At 36.8% G+C, this 23,079-nt stretch overlaps 1 protein-coding gene across 1 annotated transcript in view; it reads left to right on the forward strand.

The window, feature by feature from the left end:
* The first annotated feature begins 1,098 nt into the window (after positions 1-1,098).
* WDR64 (WD repeat domain 64) overlaps positions 1,099-23,079 on the forward strand; it is a 101,235-nt gene continuing 79,254 nt past the window's right edge. The window contains exons 1-3 of the mRNA XM_006157278.2: positions 1,099-1,205; positions 1,513-1,592; positions 13,788-13,927. Of these exons, the coding sequence (XP_006157340.1) occupies positions 1,099-1,205; positions 1,513-1,592; positions 13,788-13,927 (327 nt within the window). The remainder of the gene's footprint in view (positions 1,206-1,512; positions 1,593-13,787; positions 13,928-23,079) is intronic.

Raw genomic sequence — 23,079 nt, forward strand, 5'->3', positions numbered from 1 at the left:
TAAAATTGCTTTTGCCTGAAGAAATTTATTCACTTCTCAAAACATCCTGGAATATTCATCAGCCTGGTGAGGGTGACATTTGGGAGGCCTCTTCAACAGGGGAACTTGATCTCATCTTCATGTCAGGTCTTGGGTTTGACCAGCATGGTAACTGGCCAGGGAAAGGCGGGGGCTACTGTGACACCTAGCTGAGGCCTGTCTGCAGCAAAAGGGAGAGAAAACCTACACCGTGGCCTTGGCTTTCAAAGAGCAGATTTTCCTCCAGGTCCCAGTGGATGAGAATGACATGAAGGTAGATGAAGTCCTTTATGATGACGTCAGCATCTTAAGTCCAATTGACTACAGCCAGCTATCTGTGTTTTGGACCAGAGTAAATGAAAATCTATGTATCTCCCCCTTGTCAAAAATTAGTCAAAACTGCACATTAATGTGATATGGACTGAGTTTTTAAAAATGTAATTATAAATACTTAACATACAGCCATTTTAAAAATCAACAGAAATGTGAATGAATAACAACATATTAATTAAAATGGAGGCTATCAGGGGGGAAAAAAAGAAGAGAAAGAACTTGGGGCCAGCAGGTGGCATGATGGTTAAGGTGTGGGACTCCCACGTGGCCAGCTGTGATTCTAGTCCTAGACCTGGAGGCTTGCTTTCTCTCTTTGTCTCTCCCTCTCTCTCTATGTCTCTCTCTCTGGTGAGTGTGTGTGCACTGCAGCAAATTAAAAAATCATGATAAAATTAAAAAGAGAGAGAAGGAACTCAGCCTGTCCAAAGGGAGGCTGATGGAGTAGTATGTTTGGATTACAGAGTTTAAGTGAATCCAGACAGGCGACAGGAATCACTCAGGACCAGACTAGCAAGAGTAACTTGGTTCTTAGAGGATCAGGAAACCTCTGGAGAGAAATAATGCCATCTAAATTCGCATGTTACGAAGATCACTCTGGCTGTAGCATGACAAGATTTGAGATGGGCATAATAATAGTGGAAACGGTGAAATTATTTAGCAGTTTATTGCAGTAGCTCTGGTGAGAGAAGATGGAGGGTTGAACCAAGATACTGCAATGAGAATGAGAAGGGGTCAGAGCTCAGGTATATGTTACAGGTGAAATTAATAAGATTTGACAGCTGGTTGGATGTGATTGGTGAGACAGGGAAGTGTCCAAATGCACTCCTGGCACCATTTGCTACTAAAACGGCTTGGTTAGCCACCCAATACCCTTTTTAGATGAACCTAAATTTAGCTCTGCTTATCTTCACTACCAGCAAAACCACAAACCCAGTGTGAAAGATTAGATTTCTTTTAAGTGCTGTGCAGATATCACCACACTCTAGAACAAGTAGATTCTGTGAGCCAGTGAGGACTTAATTATTACTTAACAATATTCTCTGTGGGCAACTGTATTTGCAGTCAACTAGAAAATGAGCCCATTGAGCATAATCTATTTGATAGTTGGAATTAGCTTAATAAAGAAAAATGTATGGTTTACATCTAATTTGTGTTTCCCAGGCCTGTCAGAGAGTTTTCCATGCCAAGAGGAGCCAACACTTTCTGCTACTGTGCAAAAGCAAATGTGATCGTCACTGGAGGTAAGAGGATAGTTTATTGACACAGAGATTTTCTGCTTTGCAAACAGTGCTCCCCTTGAGTTTTGCTGTTAGGAGACTCTTTTTAGGGAATTAAAAAAAAACTTGCATAAAGTCAAATCTGTCTTTTTCTTTGTGGCTTCTGGATTCGATGGTACACTTAGGAAAGACTCTCTAGGCTCAAGGCTACATGAAACGAATTGTCCTGTATAGTCTATCATTTGTTTTCAATGTGTTTTATATATTGGGTTGTCAGAAAAGTCCTAATACGTTTTTGCATAGAAACATAGCAAAATACATCATGAATTTTCTGACAAACCCATATTACTTTCAAAGGTTGAGTCCATCTAGAACTTTTTATGTGTGAGACCTTGAATTTCTAGACTTTAGAGGAGTCCTGAAACCCTCTGAAGCAGAATGACATTTGTGTCTGTGCACTTGTCTGCAGAGAAAGTCCAAAATTTTAATAAATTCACTAAAAAAGTCCATGACCAAAAAGGTCAAGAGCCACTGGTTTAGGATTAATAGAGAAGAAGGCCATGGATGGACTCTTGAAGAATATCAATATTTGAGAGATGCATAAGGTAGAAGATAAGGGAAAAGGCCATCTGCTGAGAGCGAAGAGAAAAAGTGTCAAGGGAAAAACAGGACTGAAATTTTCTTTGAAACTCAGACCCCTCATCTACAATACTGGAGTTTTGTTAATAATACACTGTGGTGGGGGCTGGACTGGTGCAGCAGTAGGATAAAAGTCTCTGCAAGGCTGACCTACATGGGAAGGCTCTGGGTTCACATCTGGAGACCTCTCTGAGTGTATTAAGCATGTGCACACCCATGATTGGGGGCTGGCTGAATCTGGGGGTGGACTGTGGTATCAAGACCCTGCTGGGGGTGCTGACTTTCTCTTTTTTCTCTATCCGTCTCTCTTTTTCATGGAAGAAATAAACTTCAAAAAAATTAAGCAAAAAAACTAAACAATTAAAAAATATACATATCAGGACCAGCAGATGGCATGGTGGTTAAGGTGCTGGACACTCCCACATGGCCGACCAGGGTTCGAGTCCTGAATCTGGTGGCTTGCTTTCTCACTTCCTTTCTCTCTCACTCTCACCCTCTGTCTCTCTCTGGTCAAATTAAGAAATAAATGAATGAATGAATAAATAAATAAATAAATAAATAAAAATAAAATAAAATATCTGGGTTCAGGAGTCAGATCATTTTTTATTTTTTAAAGAATAATCGTTTGACTTTATTATTATTAATTTTTAATTTGACAGAGAGAGGGAAAGTGAGAAAGCAAGCTACAGGACTAGGACTTGAACTGTGGTTGGCCATGTGGGAGTCTAACACTTTAATCACTATACCACCTGCCGGCCCCGGGAGTCAGACTCTTTAGGTACAAGTTCTGGCTTTCTCACTTTCAAGCTATGTAATAGGTAGGTTATTTACACCTTTCAAAATCAGCATCGTCATATGAATAAGATTATTACAATAATAATGTTATTACAAGAATTTAATGTGGGTAAAGTATTCAGCACAGTATCTTGCACAATATAAAGTAAGAGTAAAATATAAGTTTGTTGATAATAATACCAACAGTAATTATTTTTAAAAAGCCTACTTCATATGGTGATATTTTAGATTCATTGAGATCATATGCTGGGTACATAGTAGGTTCTCAATCAATATTAATTCAATACATCTAAACACATACACAAAATCACTTTGGCATACATGTGGGGGATTTGTTGGAATAAACTAAAATCTGAGAGTCTGTTCAGAAAGCTGTTTCAAAAGATAACAGTGAGATGAAGAGGGTCTGAATTAGTGTGGATGTCGTAGATAAAGAAATGAGCCAATCCCAAAGACATGAGAAATAAATTATTCATAAGACTTGAAGACAGAATGATATTAGCGTCTGGAAAGAGATTAACTAGCTCCAAAACTTTTTTTTTTTTTAGAGAGATTTTTGCTATAGGGAATGTGCCAGAAAGACAGAGGCAGAGAGACAGAAAGTGAGAAATCATCCCTCAGGGGGGATGGCCATGCCGCAATCCCTTCCCCTCCATTCTCCTCTCGGGATCTTGGGCACACACGTACATGCGCCCGGCGTGAGTTTAAGCCACCAAGTCCAGGACTTGAACCATGATTAACTACATGAGAGTCCAGCGACATAGCCATCACACCACTGCGGTCCCACTCCAAATTTTTAAAGTGGGATATATGAAAAATAGGAGTCATGTTGATAGTTAAACACAAATTAGGAAACATGCACTTACATGCACAAGGAGAGAAAACAAAAGCTCGATTTTGAACTTAAATGTTAAATGTCAATTAGACATTGAAGAGGATATTCTCTTCAGTGACAGTAGAGATCTGGTTAGAGATGTGGAATTTTAGGGCTTCTCAAGCTGCCTGTATGTGGGAGAAGATAAGCTCTCAGATGCTATGCAAGATTGTATTCTATATAAAAACAGGAGATAAAGAGATATGTAGACTTGAAATCTATAAAGGGGCAAAGCAGAAACAAATGAACATCAAGAAAGTGGCTTGAATAGGAGACCTGGACTTTAACAAAGAAAGAACAAAAAAGATTTAAAGATAAAACTTTGTCATGAAAAAAAATCAGTAATTGTGCCATTTGGCAAAAGAGTTTATAGCAAATATACCCATTAAGGAGCCAAGATACAAAGTGAGTAAGTGCTAATGGCCCCTTCTGGCCATGATTCCTTCAAATTCCTTTACCCATAAACACACAATAGGCAATGTTTACTTCCCTACCTAGTACACCCTACCTCATCCCTGGAGGGCAGATACTGTAAATGTAAGAAAACTGAGCTCCTACTATATTCGGTGTTTGGGTACTCTCCACCGAGAGCATTAAGTTGGTTTATTTTTCAAGCATACTACGCATTCAAATTTATATTTAAAGCTATGCTCTCCTTTAAGCCTTCTACATCATTTACTTGGAATCAGCTTATGGTTCACTCATAAGTACAAACATAATATTATGTGCCAATAATAGTTCATTTGAAAACACAAAAAAATAAAAACTGCATGAGAAGTTTGGTAATAGCCTGGCCACTGGCCAGGGGATACATTCTCTTTCCCCCTCTTTGTCTCTCTGTCTCTCTCTGGTAAGCATATGGGGCTTTTCACAATAATAAAATAATAATAATAAAAGGCTCCTGACTAAGGTCTAGACACATAAAAGGACAAATGCTATAATTAGACGTTTACATTTTTAAAATGAAAAAGAAATGGGATGCTGTATTATGATTTCCTATTCCTAACTGCCTCTTCTTGGGTTGGTGCTACCTTGGCTTATCACTTGCAATGGATGCAAACACACTTCCTGGCCTGGATCATAGAAAGGAGGAGGCTCCAGGAGATGAGGAAGGAGAGCCTAGAGGTGAGGAGAGAGCAAGTAGCACACAGGCCTGAGACGCCAACTGCAGAGTGCTGCCTGCTCCACTGCCCATGGTCTGTTAGGTAAACATTAGCTCCAGCCTACTCCAGTTCAAAACCTGCACACATGACTCTTCAAAAAAGCAGTGTGTAAATACATGACCAAGTGAGATTTGAGTTCTAAAATCTGGGTGTTCTGAAAAAATGTGCTGTCATATTAATCTTCACCAACTCCTCTGGACAGCACTTTGTTCTCGCATAAAAGATACAAAACCTAAGAATGGGCTTTGTAATCTTATAATCACACACGTTGTAATCTTAAGTATTTTAATCACTTACCAAAAATAATGTATTTGGTAAATTCTGGGACTTGAATCACTTCAGTGTTTATAGAGTAAAGCATCTGACTCTCATTAACCTCAGTGTTCATTGTAAGATCTCCGTCCACAGATTTGAAAACTTTTAATTACAGTTTCTCTAGATCTCTCAAAAGGCAAGGAGATGTTTAACAGTATGACTGATGAGCAACTAATACTTTTCACCATGCATAATTTATTGAATTGTCACAGATATGGAGCCTCTATTAGTAGAAATTACAAATCCTCAATAATTAAAACACATTTTTCTCAGGAGAATATTCTTGTTGATGATTCAGCCAAGCAAGTGTACGGTATATACCATCTGACAACTCAAAATATACAATGAAAGCAGTTTTGCTAGGCATAGCCAAATGTGTTAAATGTGTAGGGACATTTCAGGGTCATAAAAACACAGAAGTTCTTGTGCAGGGAAAGAAAAAAACAAAAAAGGCCAAACCAGGACAAGGTATTTATAAACAAACAAATAAACAAACAAAACACAAATCTTCTGAATATTATTTCAGTGACTCTCAAGTTTTTTTGGCCTCCACAATGCTGTAGCCCCTTGGAAAGATACTAGGTTCACATTCTGAGGTCTTCCTGTACATACTGGGTGCATGTGCATGCCTATGATCTGGCTGGTTGAGGCTGGGGGTGGATCATGGCATGAAAGACCCTGTTAGGGGTCTCTTTTTCTCTTGAAAGAAAAGAATGAATAAATTGTCTTTAAAAAGAATTGTTTTACCCAATAGTTGTATTCACTAGCCATTGTAAGAATTAAGCTCCTTCTATGGAGGGTCCAGTGTATTAAAATACTTATCTGTAATATAAGACATTTTGGGTGCTTTGCATGCATTTTTCATGTATTTATTAAATATAAATATTTTTGAACAAGTGCATCTTTATAAACCTTATAAAGATCAGGTTGTGGGGTGGTAGTTAAGGTACTGGACTCCTACATGTTGACCGTGGTTCAAGTCCTGGACCTGGTGGCTTGCTTTCTCACTTCCCCTCTTTCTCTGTCTGTCTGTCTCTCTCTTTCCTAACACTTAAGAATTCAATATCTAATAGTACAAATAAGATGAGTCTATAGACAACTATAATACAGTAAGTGTGAGTCAACAGATGATAATGATAATAACAATAATAGAGATGAAATACTGTAGGCATTGAGAGCTTAGTATCATGTCCTTTTCTGTTCATTCTGGCTCCAAAAAACCACCACACAGACTATGTGAGGATGCCATCACTATTACCAAAAGCAAGCAGAGCCACAGGACCTTTGGCAGCAGACATTGAAGATCCTCTGGAAGACTCAGTTTTCTTAACAAAGCATGCTGGATAAAGTCATTGTTTAAGAGGCCTGGACTTTTCTCAGGTGGCAGTCCTCCAGTGCTACCCTCTTCATGGGATGTACAAATTATGGATTTCTTTCTGGGGGAGAGCCTGACCTCACCTTCCAGGAGTGATAGTGCCCATTTCAGGGAGTGTCCTGGTCAATACTATGTAGAACTATCTGAGGGCCTGAAGCTTAGGGTTTTGAGCATTCTGAATAATGGGATACTTCTTGGCCATTGCCAAGAAGGCAAACGCAGGCAATGCACTGCATTATTTGAATTACTCTATTCAGTACGAATCACGCAGCTGCAAACTGGGGGTTTCTCATTCCCTATAAAAGTTCCAGATTACCCTCTGTTATCAGTGTGGTAATTTCTCCCCCAGGGTACACAATCATAAAACTTCAGAACTAGAAGGAATCTTGGAGATCATAAATTTACAGAGGAAATTGAGGTCCCAGAAAAGAAAGTGATTGGGCACAGTCACGCAACTAGTTAGCTGGCAGAACTGAGCTCGAATTATTTCTCTTTGCTCCTACCTCCATGTTTTTCTTCTTAAACCACAGCAGTCTGTTTCACTAGACACACTCTCCGTTGCTTTTCTCTGTGAATTGAGCCAGCTCATCTCGTCCAGGGTGGTACACTTGCATCAAGTGACTCACCAACTGAGATAAGCGCTTGCTAGAGGAAAGAAAATCCTATTTTTGATGTGGCTATATCTAAATCCTGGCTTAACAGAAAAAAGAAAAAGAAGGAAAATCAAATGGAAAATAACAAGAGGGAATTAACTCCTTTTGAACCCCAATATCTTATTTATGGTATAAAGTACTATCTTGTCTTCAGAATGAATATACTTCCTATGAACATTTACCTTCCCTTTGTATCTTTCATGTTTGCCTTATTGCTACTACTAGATTATAAACTCTCAATAGCAGGGGCCATGCTTCATATATCTGTGTGTCGGTTCCTCTCTCCTCCAAACATTTGGTAAATGCATTATTTTTATTTATTTATTTTTTTGGAGAGGTTTATGCTATAGGCCGCATGCACTAGCCAGAAAAAGAGAGACAGAGAGATAGAAAACAAGACATCACCCCCCAGTGGGGATGGCCACACTGCAATCCCTTCTCCTCCATTCTTCTCTCGGGATCCTGGGCACACACACACATGCTCCCAGCGTGAGTTTAAGCCACCGGGACCAGGACTCAAACCACAGTTCGCTACAGCGACATAGCCATTATGCTAACTGCTGGTCCCAGTAAATGCATTATTACACATTGCAGGGACTTAGAATAATAATTATAATATTAGGTGTAATAGTTTAAAGTCTAAGAACTGTTCAGAGTTACACACTGACAATCCTATTTAATCCTTACAGTAAAGACTATGATATGTTTTATTTCTCCCCATTTTATAAAGAAGGAACTTCAGACTTAGGTGAACTTACTTATTCAAAGTCATAGAACTAGTAGGTGATAAAGCAGATTTCAAATCAAGGCAGACTTACTCAAAATATGCTTTTTTACCACTTCATGAGTGACTTTACTGGCTCACTCATTTATTTAGTAAACATATATTAAGCACTTATTATTTTTTAACTACCACTATAAATCAGAAATATAAGGCTCACCAGATAAACAGTAAACAGATGTGTAAACAGACAAGTAGAGCTGAATAGGGTTAGTGCCATAAAAGAAATCTGAAGAAAACATCCTAAGAACACAGAAGGAGTCTTAACTCCATCTGGGGCTGGAGAAAGTGATTAGGGAAGGCATCAGGGTGGAAATGTCAGAGCCAAGTCTAAAAGGATATAAGTTTTGGTCTTCTAGAAAAGTCCACTTTGAGCAGGCACATTTAGAATTTCTTTATATCCTCAAGAAATTTCTTAGAAAGTTTTGCTCTTGTTAATAAGTGTGATATAGATGTTTTAAACTTAATAAAATGTGCCTTTTACCCATTGGCCACAGTCTTTAAAATACTGGGTTGTCAGAAAGGTCATGACGCATTCTGCAACAGATGACACTAGTTCATTGTTGGAACTACTAGAGTCATTTGCACGAGAGATTGCAGAAACATTGATCATCCATCATTCAAGCATTCAAAACTATGTGAAGAAGCTGGGATATATAAGCAAGCTCAATATTTGGGTTCCTCATGAACTCAAAGAAGTTCATTTGATGTCACGTATGGACATCTGTGATATGCTCATTAAATGTCAGGAAAATGATCTTTTTTTTAAGCGACTGATAACTGGTGATGAGAAGTGGATTGTTTACAACAATGTGGTGTGCAGATGGTCTTGGTCCCAATGTGATGATTCACCTCAAACGACACTGAAAGCAGACATTCATCAGAGAAATGTTATGCTCCCAGTGTGGTGGGATTTTTAAAGGTGTCATTTTTTTTGAGCTCCTACCAAGGAACCAAACAATCAATTTGAATGTGTACTGTCAGCCATCAGACAGTTTGAATGAATTCATCATCCAGAAACTTTCAGAGCTCATTAATTGTAAAGAAGTTGTATTCCATTATGACAATGTGAGATCACACACAAGTTTGATTACCTGTTAAAAATTATTGGAGCTTGGATGGGATGTGTTGCCATACCCACCATACTCATCTGACCTTGCGTCATCAGACTTCCTTCCACTTGTTTTGCTCTGTTCAAAACACCTTGCATGGTATAATGCTCAAGTCAGGTGAGGTTGTGAATCAATACCTTGTTCAGTTTTTCGCTGATAAAGAGGAATTATGAAGCTCACCGAAAGATGGCAAAGGTCATTGAACAAAATGGACAAGATATCACTGACTGATCTTTGTTCTTTATATAAATAAATGACCTTTGAAAAAATAGAAAAATCAAAATATGTCATGACTTTTCTGACAACTCAGTATCCTGGTTGCTGTCTTGATAGCTTGGGCTGCCATAACAAAATGTTGGAGTAGGTGACTTCAGCAACAGAAATGTATTTTCTCAAGAATTCTAAAAGTTAGAACTCTAAGATCAAGATGCCAGGTCAGTTTCTGGTGAGGTCCCTCTGGCTTGTAGATGGCCGTCTTGCTGTGTCCTCACAGAAAGAACATGAGAAAGTGAGCAAGCCCTCTGGCGTCTCTTCTTACAAGGGCACTAATCCAGCCCAGTGTTGGTGGCGCAGGATTAGTAAACTGAACTGCAGTGCTGGAAGTCATCCGGGTGACCACAGGTTTGGACCCTGAATTAATCTGAAAACATGCTGAGTGCATGGGCACTCAAGATCCTGATGAGCTGGAGTGCTGGAGAAAGAGGTGAATGATGGGACCCTGTCAAGGGTGCTTTTCTTTCTCTCTCTTATGCAGGTACTCTCTCTTATGAATATAATAAACTTTTAAAAAGGGGGAACATCATGAAGGTCCCACTTTCATAACCTCATCTCCCAGAAGCCCTTCTGCCCCACCTCCACCGCTGGAGTAGCTGGGATTACAGTTGTACACCACTGTGGACATGGGTGGACCAGGAATCAAATCTGGGTCTCACACAGGACTTCAGCCTGCAGAGTAGTGGCATCCTCTCCATGACTAAGTCAGAACTTTAGGGGTTTTATATGTAAATTATGACTTAATAACTTAGGTTACATATAAATTATGACTTAGTTTATAATGCTATTATGCTTTTTTTTTTAGTAGCCTAGAAGTCCATGGTAATAAATTAGGTGCTGAAGAACACATCATAGTATTCTTAACTTGATTTCTGTCATGTGATTCTGGACAAATTACATATAAATTGTTAAACAGAATTAAAAGTATTTAATTTAAACTTTGAGAGTTAGTTTCTTTCTTATGTGATATAAGTAAGTCAGATTATATAGCCTCTGGGGTCCCAACTTGAAATTCTTTTTTAATTGCCAGAGGTTGTGTGTGCTCACTAGAGACAAAAAGAGAGATAGAAAGGAATAAAGCACTCTACAATAGGGTGAGGTCATGTTACAATCCTTTCTCCTCCATTTCCCTATCCTGCTAGGATTTGGGACATACAGACACAAGCCCGTTTTTCGAGCTGTTGGGCCCAGAATTCAGACCACAGTTGACCATGTGGAATAATGCACACTACCTGGTGGTATGGTGGTAAGGTGGCTGGATCCTACATGACCAGCTGCACGGTTCAAGTACCAGACCCAGCAGCTTGAAAAACACACCAGGCACATATGTGTGCTTGTCCAAAATTCCAAGAGGAGAACGGAGGAGAAGAAACTGTGATGTGGCTATGCCCCCTTGGGGTTGCTTTCTTAGTTTCTCTCTCTCTCCCTTTCCCAAGCTCACACATGCTCTATAGCAATTGTTTTTTAACTAGAAAAACAAGGATAAAATATATTACTGTATCATAGAAATATAAATAAACATTCCATTGTTATTTTTGAAAAATACAATTGGATTACAGCTATGTATTAGTTTAGGTAATGCTGGCTGCTATAACCAATAAATCTTAAAATATAGATGGCTCAAATACAACAGGAATTCTTCGTAGTCATGTAAAATTAACTTTCACACTTACTGGCTAAAAGTCAGTAAGCTAACCACACCGGGAAATGCAGTCAGTTGTATACCAAGGAAGAGCTGATATAAGTTTGGTAAATAGATAGCCAGTCTTTGTTTTAAGCCTGGTTATGTATGTGTATATACACATACAATAACACATTTCTGATCAATTTTTATTTTACTATCACCAGCATTTCAGTGGGTCATGAATAAAGAATATGGACCATTTACAGAAGAAGGATATACAATGAGCATATATACAGTACATGAGAAAAATTCTCAACAGTGCTAGCTATCATAAAATTAAATTAAAACAAAAATGGGGCCAGCCCCATGGCCTAGTGGTGAAGGGAACCAGACCCCACACGACTGACTGCAGTTCGAATTCTAGCCCCAGTGGCTTGAAAAACGTGGCCAATACAAGTGCATGCATGCCCCAGATCCTAAAAGGACAGAGAAATGGAGAAGAAACTGCAGTGTGACTATGACCCATTAAGGGGTGCTTTCTCCCCCTCTCTCTTTCTGCCTCTTTGTCTCACTCTGGAAAGCACACATATACATCCTCTGGCAATTAAAAATAAACAAAACCAAAAATAAAGTATAATTTTAGACCTATTAAAATAGCAAACTTTTTTTTTTAGAGAGATATTTGCTATAGGGCACATGTGCTCACCAGAGAGAGAGAAAGAGAAAGAGAGGCAGAAAGGAATCACCCCTTAGAGAGGATGCCACTCTTCTCCATTCTCCTTTCAGGATTTTAGGCACGCATGCACACATGCCTGGCAGTCAAGCTGCCAGGTCCGGGACTCAAACTGCAGTCGGCAACATGGGAGTCCAGCGCCCTGCCCCAATCACTATGCCATCTGATGGCCCCTCAAATAGCAAGTAATTTAAATCAGGATAATATTCATGTCCTGATTAGAGTTTAATGAAACTGTTATAATCATAAATGATTGATGGTCTTGAGATTTGGTACAATCATTTTGGAAATCAACCTAGTAATCTATTATAAAATATACACATGTTTATAATGATCTCACTCTTGGAAATCTGTCCTCAGTAGACAATCCAAAAGAAGAAAAAGACCACATAAATAATATTACTGCTCATTGCTTAATAAAGTAAAAAGCTAGAATGGGTGGAATAATTTATCAATAGATGAATGGAAGGACATTAGGGAGAAAAATAGAGAGGCTTAGCATTAATGGGACAAAGAAATGGGATATTACCTGTTGCAGATAACTTAATAGTATTATCAACTGGACTGGGGAGAAATGTACACATGTTGGAATATTCACTTTGCAAGCTAAATAATGTGGTTGAGTGTATAAAAGAACTTTAAATAAAATTAAAAAAAAGAAATTGTGAAATAACAACTAAAATTATAATTATGAGGTCTTGGGTCCATGATCTTCCATAAACATAAAAAGAGATAGGTATAAAAACCTATCTAGAAATATATCTAAATTATATTTTTATTTAAACATTTTTATACATTCAATCACTGTATATCATTACAACTTGCAAAATGAATTTTCCCAGCATGAATACACTGTATATTAGTCCGGTCAGAGGCATTATTATACACATTATCATTGACAGATAATTTTCTCTTTTTTTGGAGAGATTTTGGCTATAGGGCACGTGTGCTTGCCAGAAAGACAGAGACAGAGAGAGACAGAAAGTGAGAAATCACCCCCCTGGGGGGGGACATACCCGAATCCCTTCTGTTCCATTCTCCTCTTGGAACCTTGGGCATGCATGCACACGTGCCCAGCGTGAGTTTAAGCCACTGGAAATGGGACTCGAACCATGGTTGACTACATGGGAGTCTGGCAACATAGCCATTATGCCAACTGCTGGTCCCAATTTTTCATTTTTTATGTACCTTAAATGTTTTGCTAAATTATATTTTTAAAAGTTAAGTAATCTTTTCATAGAGAGTAGAATGAGGGATTATGGGGAGAAAGAAACCTATTTTTGCAAAAATTATATACTTCCAGACAGTTTAAATATTTTATCATGTCCTCAGATGATTTTAACAATTTAAACAATAGTATCTATTCCATTATAGCAACTACATATAAATTATATATACTTATGGATATTCACTAGAAGGGGTGATGGGAAAATGAACTGTTGATTTGTTATAATGATGGAAGTTATGTACGTTTTCTTCTCCCCTTGATTTCTTTTATTATTGTAATGTGTGAATAATTTAAGAATATGAAAACGAAAGAACAGCTGCTTTAAATACTTTTTGGAAGTAAATAAAGTATAAATAATACATTAGTCATGAAAGAGTAAGAAAGTACTGAATCAGGGAAAGTACTCATAAAATATTTATGAGAATTCACATTTGTAGGTATAAATACAGTTATCACAAAACATCCCTGACAAGAAACAGGCAACCCAAAACAAGACTGCTCCTTGTTTAGTACCTTAACAAGTCCCTCACAGCATGCATACTAAAAGAGAGATTGATTTGATATTAGAGGAAAGATAAAAACATGAGTGAGAGATAGTTTTGAAACTTCGACCACTGGAGGACATAAATAACCCTTCCCTGTCTACTTTTTCAGGAGATGATAAAGTCCTCCGGCTGTGGCACCCCAATATCAGTACTAAGCCAGTGGGGAAACTTGTGGGACACATGTTCAGTATCACTGAGATCGTGACCAATGAAAAGGATCAACACATCATTAGCCTTTCCTCTGCAAAGGTAACAAAAATAAATAAAACAAAACAAAAAAAACATGGGCCAGCCCTATTTCTCAGTGGTCAAGGGAGCTGGATCCCAGATGGCCAATTGCTGATCAAATCCCAGCCTCAGAGGCTTGAAAAACACACTGTGCATTTGTCCACGTGTATCCAAATGCTTGATGGAATGGAGAAATAGCGAAGAGGGATAGCAGCATGACCACTCCCATTAAGGGTGCATTCTCTCTCTTTCTCTCTCTCTCTCTCTCTTCCTTTAGCTCTTTCTCACTCTGGCAAGTATATGCAACCCCTGGCAGTGAAAAAAATTTTTTTTCTTCAAATCAACTATTGGAAGAGCTAGGGTATATACCATTTTTGACCAAAATAACTGAAAGTCACTGAGAAAAATATTGTCAATATGGAGAAGTTAATGATGAGTGACTACTTCCTGCTTATATTAATTATGGTATGAGAAACAACAGATTAAAGACAACTAGGAAAACATAAACTATTGGGGGGAAGCCAACATTATCCTCCATAGTAGAGCATAAGGGCCTTCTCATAATAGAAACATCATTAAAGACAGAAAAAAAAAAAAGGATTTCTGTTGTTACTCTTATTAAACAGTGTTTTAATAAGAGCTAGCTAATGTACTAAACTAAAAAATAAGTTTAAATCTTAGAACTGAGGATACTGAATTTTTATATTTGAAAATAATATGATTGCCTGAAAATTTCAATAAAATCAGCTTAAAATTTTTAGAAAAGGTAACTTTAATGGAGTGACTGGTTGTAATAGCAATTTATAAAAATAAATAATTTCTTGATAAGAACAATAACTATTAGATAAGAAAAAGATCATTCAAAAGGATAGCATTCACAAGAACAAAAAATTATGAAATACCTAAGAATAATCTAACAGGAAATATTTGCTATTAAGATTCTGGCAACTACTGAATTCTACTAAGGTACTTTTCAGAACATGAATAGATGGAGCCAGCAGGTGGTGTGGTGGTTAGGACACTGAACTCACACATGGTTGACTATGGTTCGAGTCCTGGATTTGGCAGCTTAAAACTCATGCTGGGTGATTTTGCAGGTTTAAACTCACGCTTGGTGTGTGTGTGTGTGTGTGTGTGTGTGTGTGTGTGTGTGTGTGCGCGTGCTCAAAATCCCCAGAAGAGAATAGAGAAGAAGGAATTGTGACATGGTTATCCTCCCAAGAGGTGATTTCTCTCTTTCCCACTCTCTGTTTCTCTGGAAAGTACACACGCACTATGGCAAAAACCTTAAAAACAAACAAACAAACAAACAAACAAAAAACAAAGGGGCATACTGTAATATGTTCCTACAAGGGAATATTACACTGCAAAAGATATTCTACATCAAGCTAATCTATATATTCAATACTGTTTAAGACTACTTATTAACATATAGTTTCACCAAGTTTAACGTTAGTGTAAAAATATTGATATACAAGAATATTCTAGAAACTTTAGAAGTGCCATAACATGGCATTTTCTCTGTCAGATATTTAAACGGATAATAAAGTTGCAGTAAATAAAACAAAGTAATTGGTAAAGGAATAGTCATAACTATAAAACAAAAGAAAAAGTGCAGGAATTAGCTAATATGTGTGTGAGAATTCTGTATATGATAAAAGTAATATTTCAATTCTGTGAAAAAAGGATGATTTATTAAATAAAAATAGGGAAAACTGATTAACCAACCCCATAGGAAAAATAGGTAATCAGATCATTTCATGGTATGTAGTAAAATATATTACATATGGGTTAAAAATTTTAAATGTAATAAGGCCATAGAAGTTCTAGAATTTTTCAGAAGAAACTATGGGTGAGTATTTATAAGGATTTAGGGTAATTCCTAAGCATGGCACATGTGGCTAATGGAAAAATAAACATGACTATATAAACATCTAAAATTCCTATAAATTATAATTATTGGGTCACTGGAAAAGTCATTATGTATTTTTCTGTTTTTCCTATGCAAAAATGCATCATGACTTTTCTGACGACCCAATACTATAAATAATAATAATATTATAATAATAGTTTCATTTATTAAATGCTTAGTAGCTAGGCACTGTGCTAAATAATTTATATACAAAACTCATGTGGCACTAATAACGACCCTATTTAGTAATTATCTCAATTTCACACCTGGAAGGAAAATGAGGTCTAAAGAACTTGCACAAGGTCACAAGCTCCCTAATGCTGTAGTCAGTTCCATATCTGCCTCTACCCCAAGTCTGCCTCCCCATGCTCATAAACAGTTACAGGTCAACCTCAGAGGATCAAAACTGTAATAAAAAAAGGACTCTTTAAATAAACAAAACTTAGACAAACAGTACAGGATTAAAGGAGGAAATAGTGGAAAAAGTGCAAAGGTTTAAGAACACAGACATGTTTATATGGTACTAAAAAGAAAAAAGCAAAGTACAGTAAATACACATAATATTCTCATATACTTTTCATATGTTTCTTAAATAATATTTCATTGTTAAGGTAAAAATGATTCCACTACATGACATGTTGCTCAATGTATCAGACAATAGCATTTGACAAGTAAGGAAGCTGAAAGGCGCCCAATGAAAACAAGGTTTCTACATGTCATTCAGTGTGGTTTTTGTCTAAATCATGCATGGGCTCATGAGTGTTGCAACAGAGATTGTTACCACTTCCACAACTGAATAAAATGAGGCTTCAAGATGTTTTATAATTGCCTAAAGTCATCATTTCTTTATATAAGGGATTTTCAAAAAGTTCATGGAACAAATATTACCAAAAAATTATGTATGATTTCAAAACTTTTGTCACTAAAATAAATTCATACTTTCATCCCATTTCTCCATGAACATTTTGAAATCTCTTTGTACAAGTTGCCTAGTTTTCTAAAATTCTATTAGTTTTAAGTCAGTGAGGTCTGAATAACAGAGTTTATTCTATTTTCCTCTTTTTAAAAGAAATCACTTTCTAAAAGTGATGAAAACTATCCAAACCAGAATTCTGATAATGACCACACAACTGTTAAAATTTACTAAGACTCACAGAACCTTAGACTTAAAATGGATGGATTTTATGGTATGTGGTTTACACTTTGATACTGGAGTTGAAAAAGTGATTATGCATATGCCATGCCAATAATGTAAAATTCAAGAGAAAAAAACTTGATTCTGTCAGCTATGGAATACTTTTTAAATAGCATAGAGTCAACGTTACATAAATGAAAATTGATATAAAAATAAACATATGAAATATAATGAAACAGCATGTAAGTAATTAACCCCCATTTAAAACTTTACACTTTTTTATCATATATCAGGAATGCTAACAGTAAGCTGTTTAAATGATTACCTAGGTGGCAAAATTGTAGATGGAGTAAAACTTTTGTTTGCTTTCTTTACTTTTTATTTCTTTTTTTTGTGCTGATTTTTAAATATGTGCTGATTTTTACTTAGAAAATTATTTTAAAATTTTAAAGTGATGAGGAAAGGAAGTGAAAGCTTTAAGGTACTAAAACTAAAACACATTATAAATTGAGACCTAGTGTCTCCTCTAGAGAATTTATTTTTTAAAGTCTCTTTTTAGTGAAAGTTGAGGCTGTTTATGTTCAAAAGTGAAAAAACAGAAGATAAAACTATCCAATTTCTTTTTTTAATTTATTTTTAATTTCAAGTTCTTTTTTACATATAATCACATTATTTAGCTCACAAAGGGAATAGTCCAACATATGTACATTTCTCCCCAGTCTAGTTGATAATATCGTCAAGTTTTCTTCAACAGATAATACCCCATTTTTTTGTCCCATTAATGCTTTGCCTCTATTTTTCTTCTAAATGTCTTTGCTCAGACTCTACTCCTTCACCCACCCTCTTCCCACACTATATCTGGTATTCACAATCATTTACTGTGTTTCTATACCCTTTAGTCATTCAGTTTCAGTCAGACAGTGTGGACACTCAGTATATATTAAGTGGGGACACACAATGTCTCTCCTTCATAGCCTGGCTTGCTTCACTCAGCAGTAAATCTTCCCTATTCATCCACTTTCTGTCAAAAGCCAGGATCTTCGGGTCTTTTTTTTTTTTTTTTAATGGCTGAATAGTATTCCATAGAGTATATGTGCCAGTTTTTTCATCCATTCATCTGTTTGTGGGCATGTGAGTTGGTTCCATGTCTTAGCAATTGTGAATAATGCCGCAATAAACATCGATGTGCAAGCACTTTTCCAATTAAGAATTCTTCTGTCCTTTGGGTAGATACCAAAGGAGTGGGACTGCTGGATCATATGGTAGTTCTATTTGTAGATTTTTGAAGAATCTCCAAATTGTTCTCCACAGTGGTTGGACCAATTTACATTCCCACCAGCAGTTTAACAATGTTCCCCTTTCAGCACATCCCCACCAGAACTTATCATTTTTTTTTTTTGAGGTTTTTTTTTTTGAGTTTTTTGTTTTGTTTTTTGAGAGGTTTTTGCTACAGTGCATGTGCGCTCACCAGAAAGACAGAGAGAGAGAGAGAGAGAGAGAGAGAAATCATGCCCCATCCACCCCACCCCACCCCACCCCAGGGCAGATGGCCACACCGCAATCCTTTCTCCTCCATTCCTCTCTTGGGATATTAGGCACTCATGCACATGTGCCTGGCGTGAGTTTAAGTCACTGGGTCCGGGACTCGAACCACAGCCAACTACATGGGAGTCCAGCAACATAGCCATTAACGCCAACTGCTGGTCCCTATTTTTTTTTTTTTTTTTAATCTTAGTCATTCTGAATGTGGTTAGGTGGTATGTCATTGTTGTTTTGATCTGCATTTCCCTTACAATGAGGGATGTTGAGTATTTTCTCATATGCCTTTTGACTAGTCATATGTCATCCTTATTAGAGAGTTGTTTTTCAACTCATTCTCCCATCTTTTAATAGGGTTGATCAACTTTTTTTCAGAACAGCTGCTTAGGTACCTTGTGTATTCTGGTTATCAGTCCCTTATCTGATGCATACTTTACAAAAATATTTTCCCATTCTGAGGACTGTCAATTCAAAGTAATAACTGTGTCTTTTGTCATGCAAAAACTTCTTGGTCTAATGAAATCCCACATGTCTATTTTGGGGATTACTGACTGTGCTTCGGGGCTCTTATTTAAGAAGTCTTTGCCTACCCCAATATCTCCCAGAATTTCCCCAGTGTTTTCCAGTAACAGTTCTATAGTTTGAAGTCTTAGGTTTAGATCTTTGATCCACCTTGAGTTGATTTTTGTCAATGGTGAGAGGTAGGAGTTCAGACTCATCTTTCTGTAGGTGGACATCCAGTTTTTCCAGCACCATTTGCTGAAGAGGTTTTCCTTTTCCCTCTGGATTGACTGGTACTCTTTGTCAAAAATCAGTTGACTGTATGTTTGGGAGTTTATTTCTGGAGACTCTATTATGTTGCATTGGTCTACCTGTGTGTTTCTGTGCCAGAATCATGCTATTTTGATTACCACAGCTTTGTAGTATATTTTGGGCCTGAGAGTGAGATGCCACCCATTCCACTCTTCTTGTGCAGGATTGCTTGGCAATACAAGGTCTTTTATGATTCTAGACAAATTGTATGATTTTCTTTTCTAGATCTGTGAAGAATGTCTGGTACTTTGATTTGGATTGCATTAAATATATAGATTAATTTGGGTAGAACTGCCATTTTGATTATATTAATTCTTCCAATCCAGGAACATGGGATGTCCTTCCACTTTTTTTGTGTCATTTTTAATTTCTTTATTTTAGCTTTTTGTAGTATTCCTTGTGGAGGTCTTTAACTTCTTTTTTTTTTGGAGAGATTTTCCCTATAGGGCGTATGCGCTCTCCAGACAGACAGAGAGAGACATTAGAGACAGAAAGCAAGAAATCACCCCCCAGGGGGGATGGTCACACCACAATCCCTTCTCCTCCATTCTCCTCTCGGGATCTTGGGCACGCAGGCACACGCGCCGGGCGTGAGTTTTAAGCCACTGGGTCCGGGACACGAACCGTGGTCGACTATGTGGGAGTCTAGCGCCATTATGCTAACTGCTGGTTCCCTGGAGGTCTTTAACTTCTTTGGTTAGATTTATTCCTAGGTATCTTATACTTTTTGTGGTTATGGTAAATGGAATTACTTTTTTCAGTTCTATCTCAGTCTGCCTGCTGTTCATATATAGAAATGCTGTAGATTTCTGTATGTTGATTTTGTCTACTGCAACTTTACTATATTCATGTATTACTTCCAAGAATTTTTTTATAGACACCATTGGGTCTTCAATGTATACAATCATGTCATCTGCAAATAGAGTTTTACCTCTTCTTTTCCTATTTGGATGCCTTTTATTTTTTTCTCTTTTCTGATTGTGTTAGTGGAAGATTTCCAGTACTATACTGAAAAGGGGTGGGGAAAGTGGGCATCCTTGTCTTGTACCAGTTTTTAGTGGAAAAGCTTTCAGGTTTTCTCCATTCAGGATGATGTTTACAATGGGTTTTTCATAGATAACTTTTATTGTGTTGAGAAATGACCCCTCTATGCTGATATTGCTGAGAGTCTTAATCATGAAGAGATGTTGTATCTTGTCAAATGCTTTTTCTGCATCAATTGATATGATTATATGGTTTTTATCTTTCATTCTATTAATATGGTGCATTACATTTATGGTTTTGTGTATGTTGAACTAACCTTGCATTCCTGGAATAAAGCCTACCTGATTGTGGTGTATAATCTTTTTTATAAGTTGTTGGATACGATTTGCTAGTATCTTGTTGAGAATCTTTGCACCCATATTCATCAGAGATATTGGTTTATAGTTTTCCTTCCTTTTCCTATCCTTATCTGTTTTAAGGATAAGGGTGATGGAGGCTTCATAGAATGAATTAGGGAGAGATTCACACTTTTGGATCTTTAGAAATAGCTTGAGCAGAATGGGGATTAACTCTTCTCAGGAAAACTAAAGAATGAACAGCCAGGAATAAAGGAATAAAAGGCAACCAAGACAATGGCCAACTTAAACATCAGAATAAGTCCGGTAATATTGATGATAACATTGAATATTAATGGGTTAAATTCTCCAATTTCTTTTCAATGTAATGGGTTTATTAAGATGATGCTCCTTCAAGCATCCTAGGAACTCCATTTGGGCAAATTATTTAACATCTTCCCATTTGTTTTCTTCATCTGTAAAATGGAGGAATGCTTAACCTAGAGGGTTGTTATATGAATGAAATAAGAACATTCATCTGGTGGTTTAGGAAACATTTAATTATTGTGTCTATTGCATGAAGTACTGTTCTAGGTTCTAAAGACAGAGCATTGAACAAGACAAAGACCTGGTATTTAGAAAGTTTATATTTTTGGGGAAGAGAAAAACAAACAAGCAAAATAACAAATACATTAAAAAGAAAAAAAGTATAAGCAGTGTAAAAATAAAAGATGGGCCAGATGGTGGAGTAGTAGTAAAATGTGACACTTTGCTAGGCAATCCCACATAGAAAGGTTACTAGTTCAAGTCCAAAGACGTCCTTGAGCACACCAGACATATGTTTGCCCATGATCTGAGGCTGGCTCCAAGGTGAAGTGGATTGGGGCATGAGGACCCTGTTGGAAGTGCTGTCCCTCTCTCTCTCTCTCTCTCTTGTCCATTGAGGAACTAAATGAAGAAAGAAAGAAAGGAGAAACACAGTATTGTGATGTGATTGAATATTACCTCTGAAGAGGTAACATAAAAATTGAGACCTAAATGACCAAAGGAGTCAGCCCCATGAAGATCTAAGAAAAAAGAAATTTGGGCAGACAGAACAGTAAACTGGGTTCTATATATTTTTGCTGAAGTTCTTATCATTATTATCGTTTACTGTAACCAAAGCAAAAGACAGGCTTTACACATCAAACATTACTTCAAATAATATAAACTAGTCTTCATCACACCGAGAATTTATTCAACTTATTATTTTTTCATTAATTTACTTATTTTTACACTTTTCCACATTTACTTTACATATCAAAAAATTTTCTCTCATCTTCCATAGTTCTTGACAGTTAATAAACAACTTTCAAAACTTCAAAATACTGAATTTTAAAGATAATGTTCAAAATATTTCTTATAATTTTATATAATTTTGTTTGTGACTCTGTAACAACAGAGACAGTGTAGTTTTAAATATTTCTGAGAAAATATTTACATGTCAACTACTCAAATTGTTGAAAAGCAAATGCTCAGCACACTAGTCACACATAAACCATCTCGATTCAGCCCTGCCTACCAAGTACTCTGCAATATATCATCTGCTAGCAAAGATCAGTCTCTTTTTCTTCCTTCAAAATCTTTCTGAAGAGAATCCTCTGGTGTGGTTGCTCTTTTGTAATCTCTACTGATTACAACGCTGGGCTGGAAAAGTCTAGGTTATTTTATGTTATAAATTCTTTCACATATCTTCTCTGATCTTCTCTGTCAGGCAGAACTATTCATGGTGCCAGGCCATCTTTCTAAGAACTTCTGTTGGCTTACTTGAGATCCACCTTAGTTCCATAGTTTTCTGAGTAATCTTCTGATATGACATTCCTGTCAAAGTCCTGTACAATAATGAGTATTTCCAATTACTCATTCAATGCAACAAGCATTACTGAACTTAAGCAAATAACCTTCTGCCACAAAATAAGAATACTCCCAAATATTTTCCAATTACAAAGGGGTCAAGAAGGAAGAAAAGTTTGTTTTCATTTAAAAAAAAGATAAGAAAAATATTTTAACAAATTGCTGAACCTGTCAACAACTCAAAAGAAAGTAAAATCCTTAAATTGGGAAAACAAAGCATAGTAAAAAAATAACCAGTAATGTTTTACTCAAAAAGTCATAAAATTCTATTTCGCCAGTTCAGTCTTATGTTCAAACTCTCTCCGGCTGAATATGCAGTGTTACTGTGGTCCAATCCATCCATTAAAATCCTAGAAGTTAACATTCAATGTTATTATTGATGTTTCTTGTCCATAGAATTATATTGGTCATTTTCTTGGTTGCCTTTTGTTCTCTTATTTCTGTATGTGTCTTTAGTTTTTTGGGGAGAGCACTCCTTTCAGAACTTCTTTTTTTGGGAGAGATTTTTGCTATAAGGCACGTGTGCTCACCAGAAAGACAGAGGGACAGAGAGACAGAAAAT

The sequence above is a fragment of the Tupaia chinensis genome, unplaced genomic scaffold, assembly GCF_000334495.1.
Source record: "Tupaia chinensis unplaced genomic scaffold, TupChi_1.0 Scaffold000532_1, whole genome shotgun sequence".
Taxonomy (NCBI): domain Eukaryota; kingdom Metazoa; phylum Chordata; class Mammalia; order Scandentia; family Tupaiidae; genus Tupaia; species Tupaia belangeri.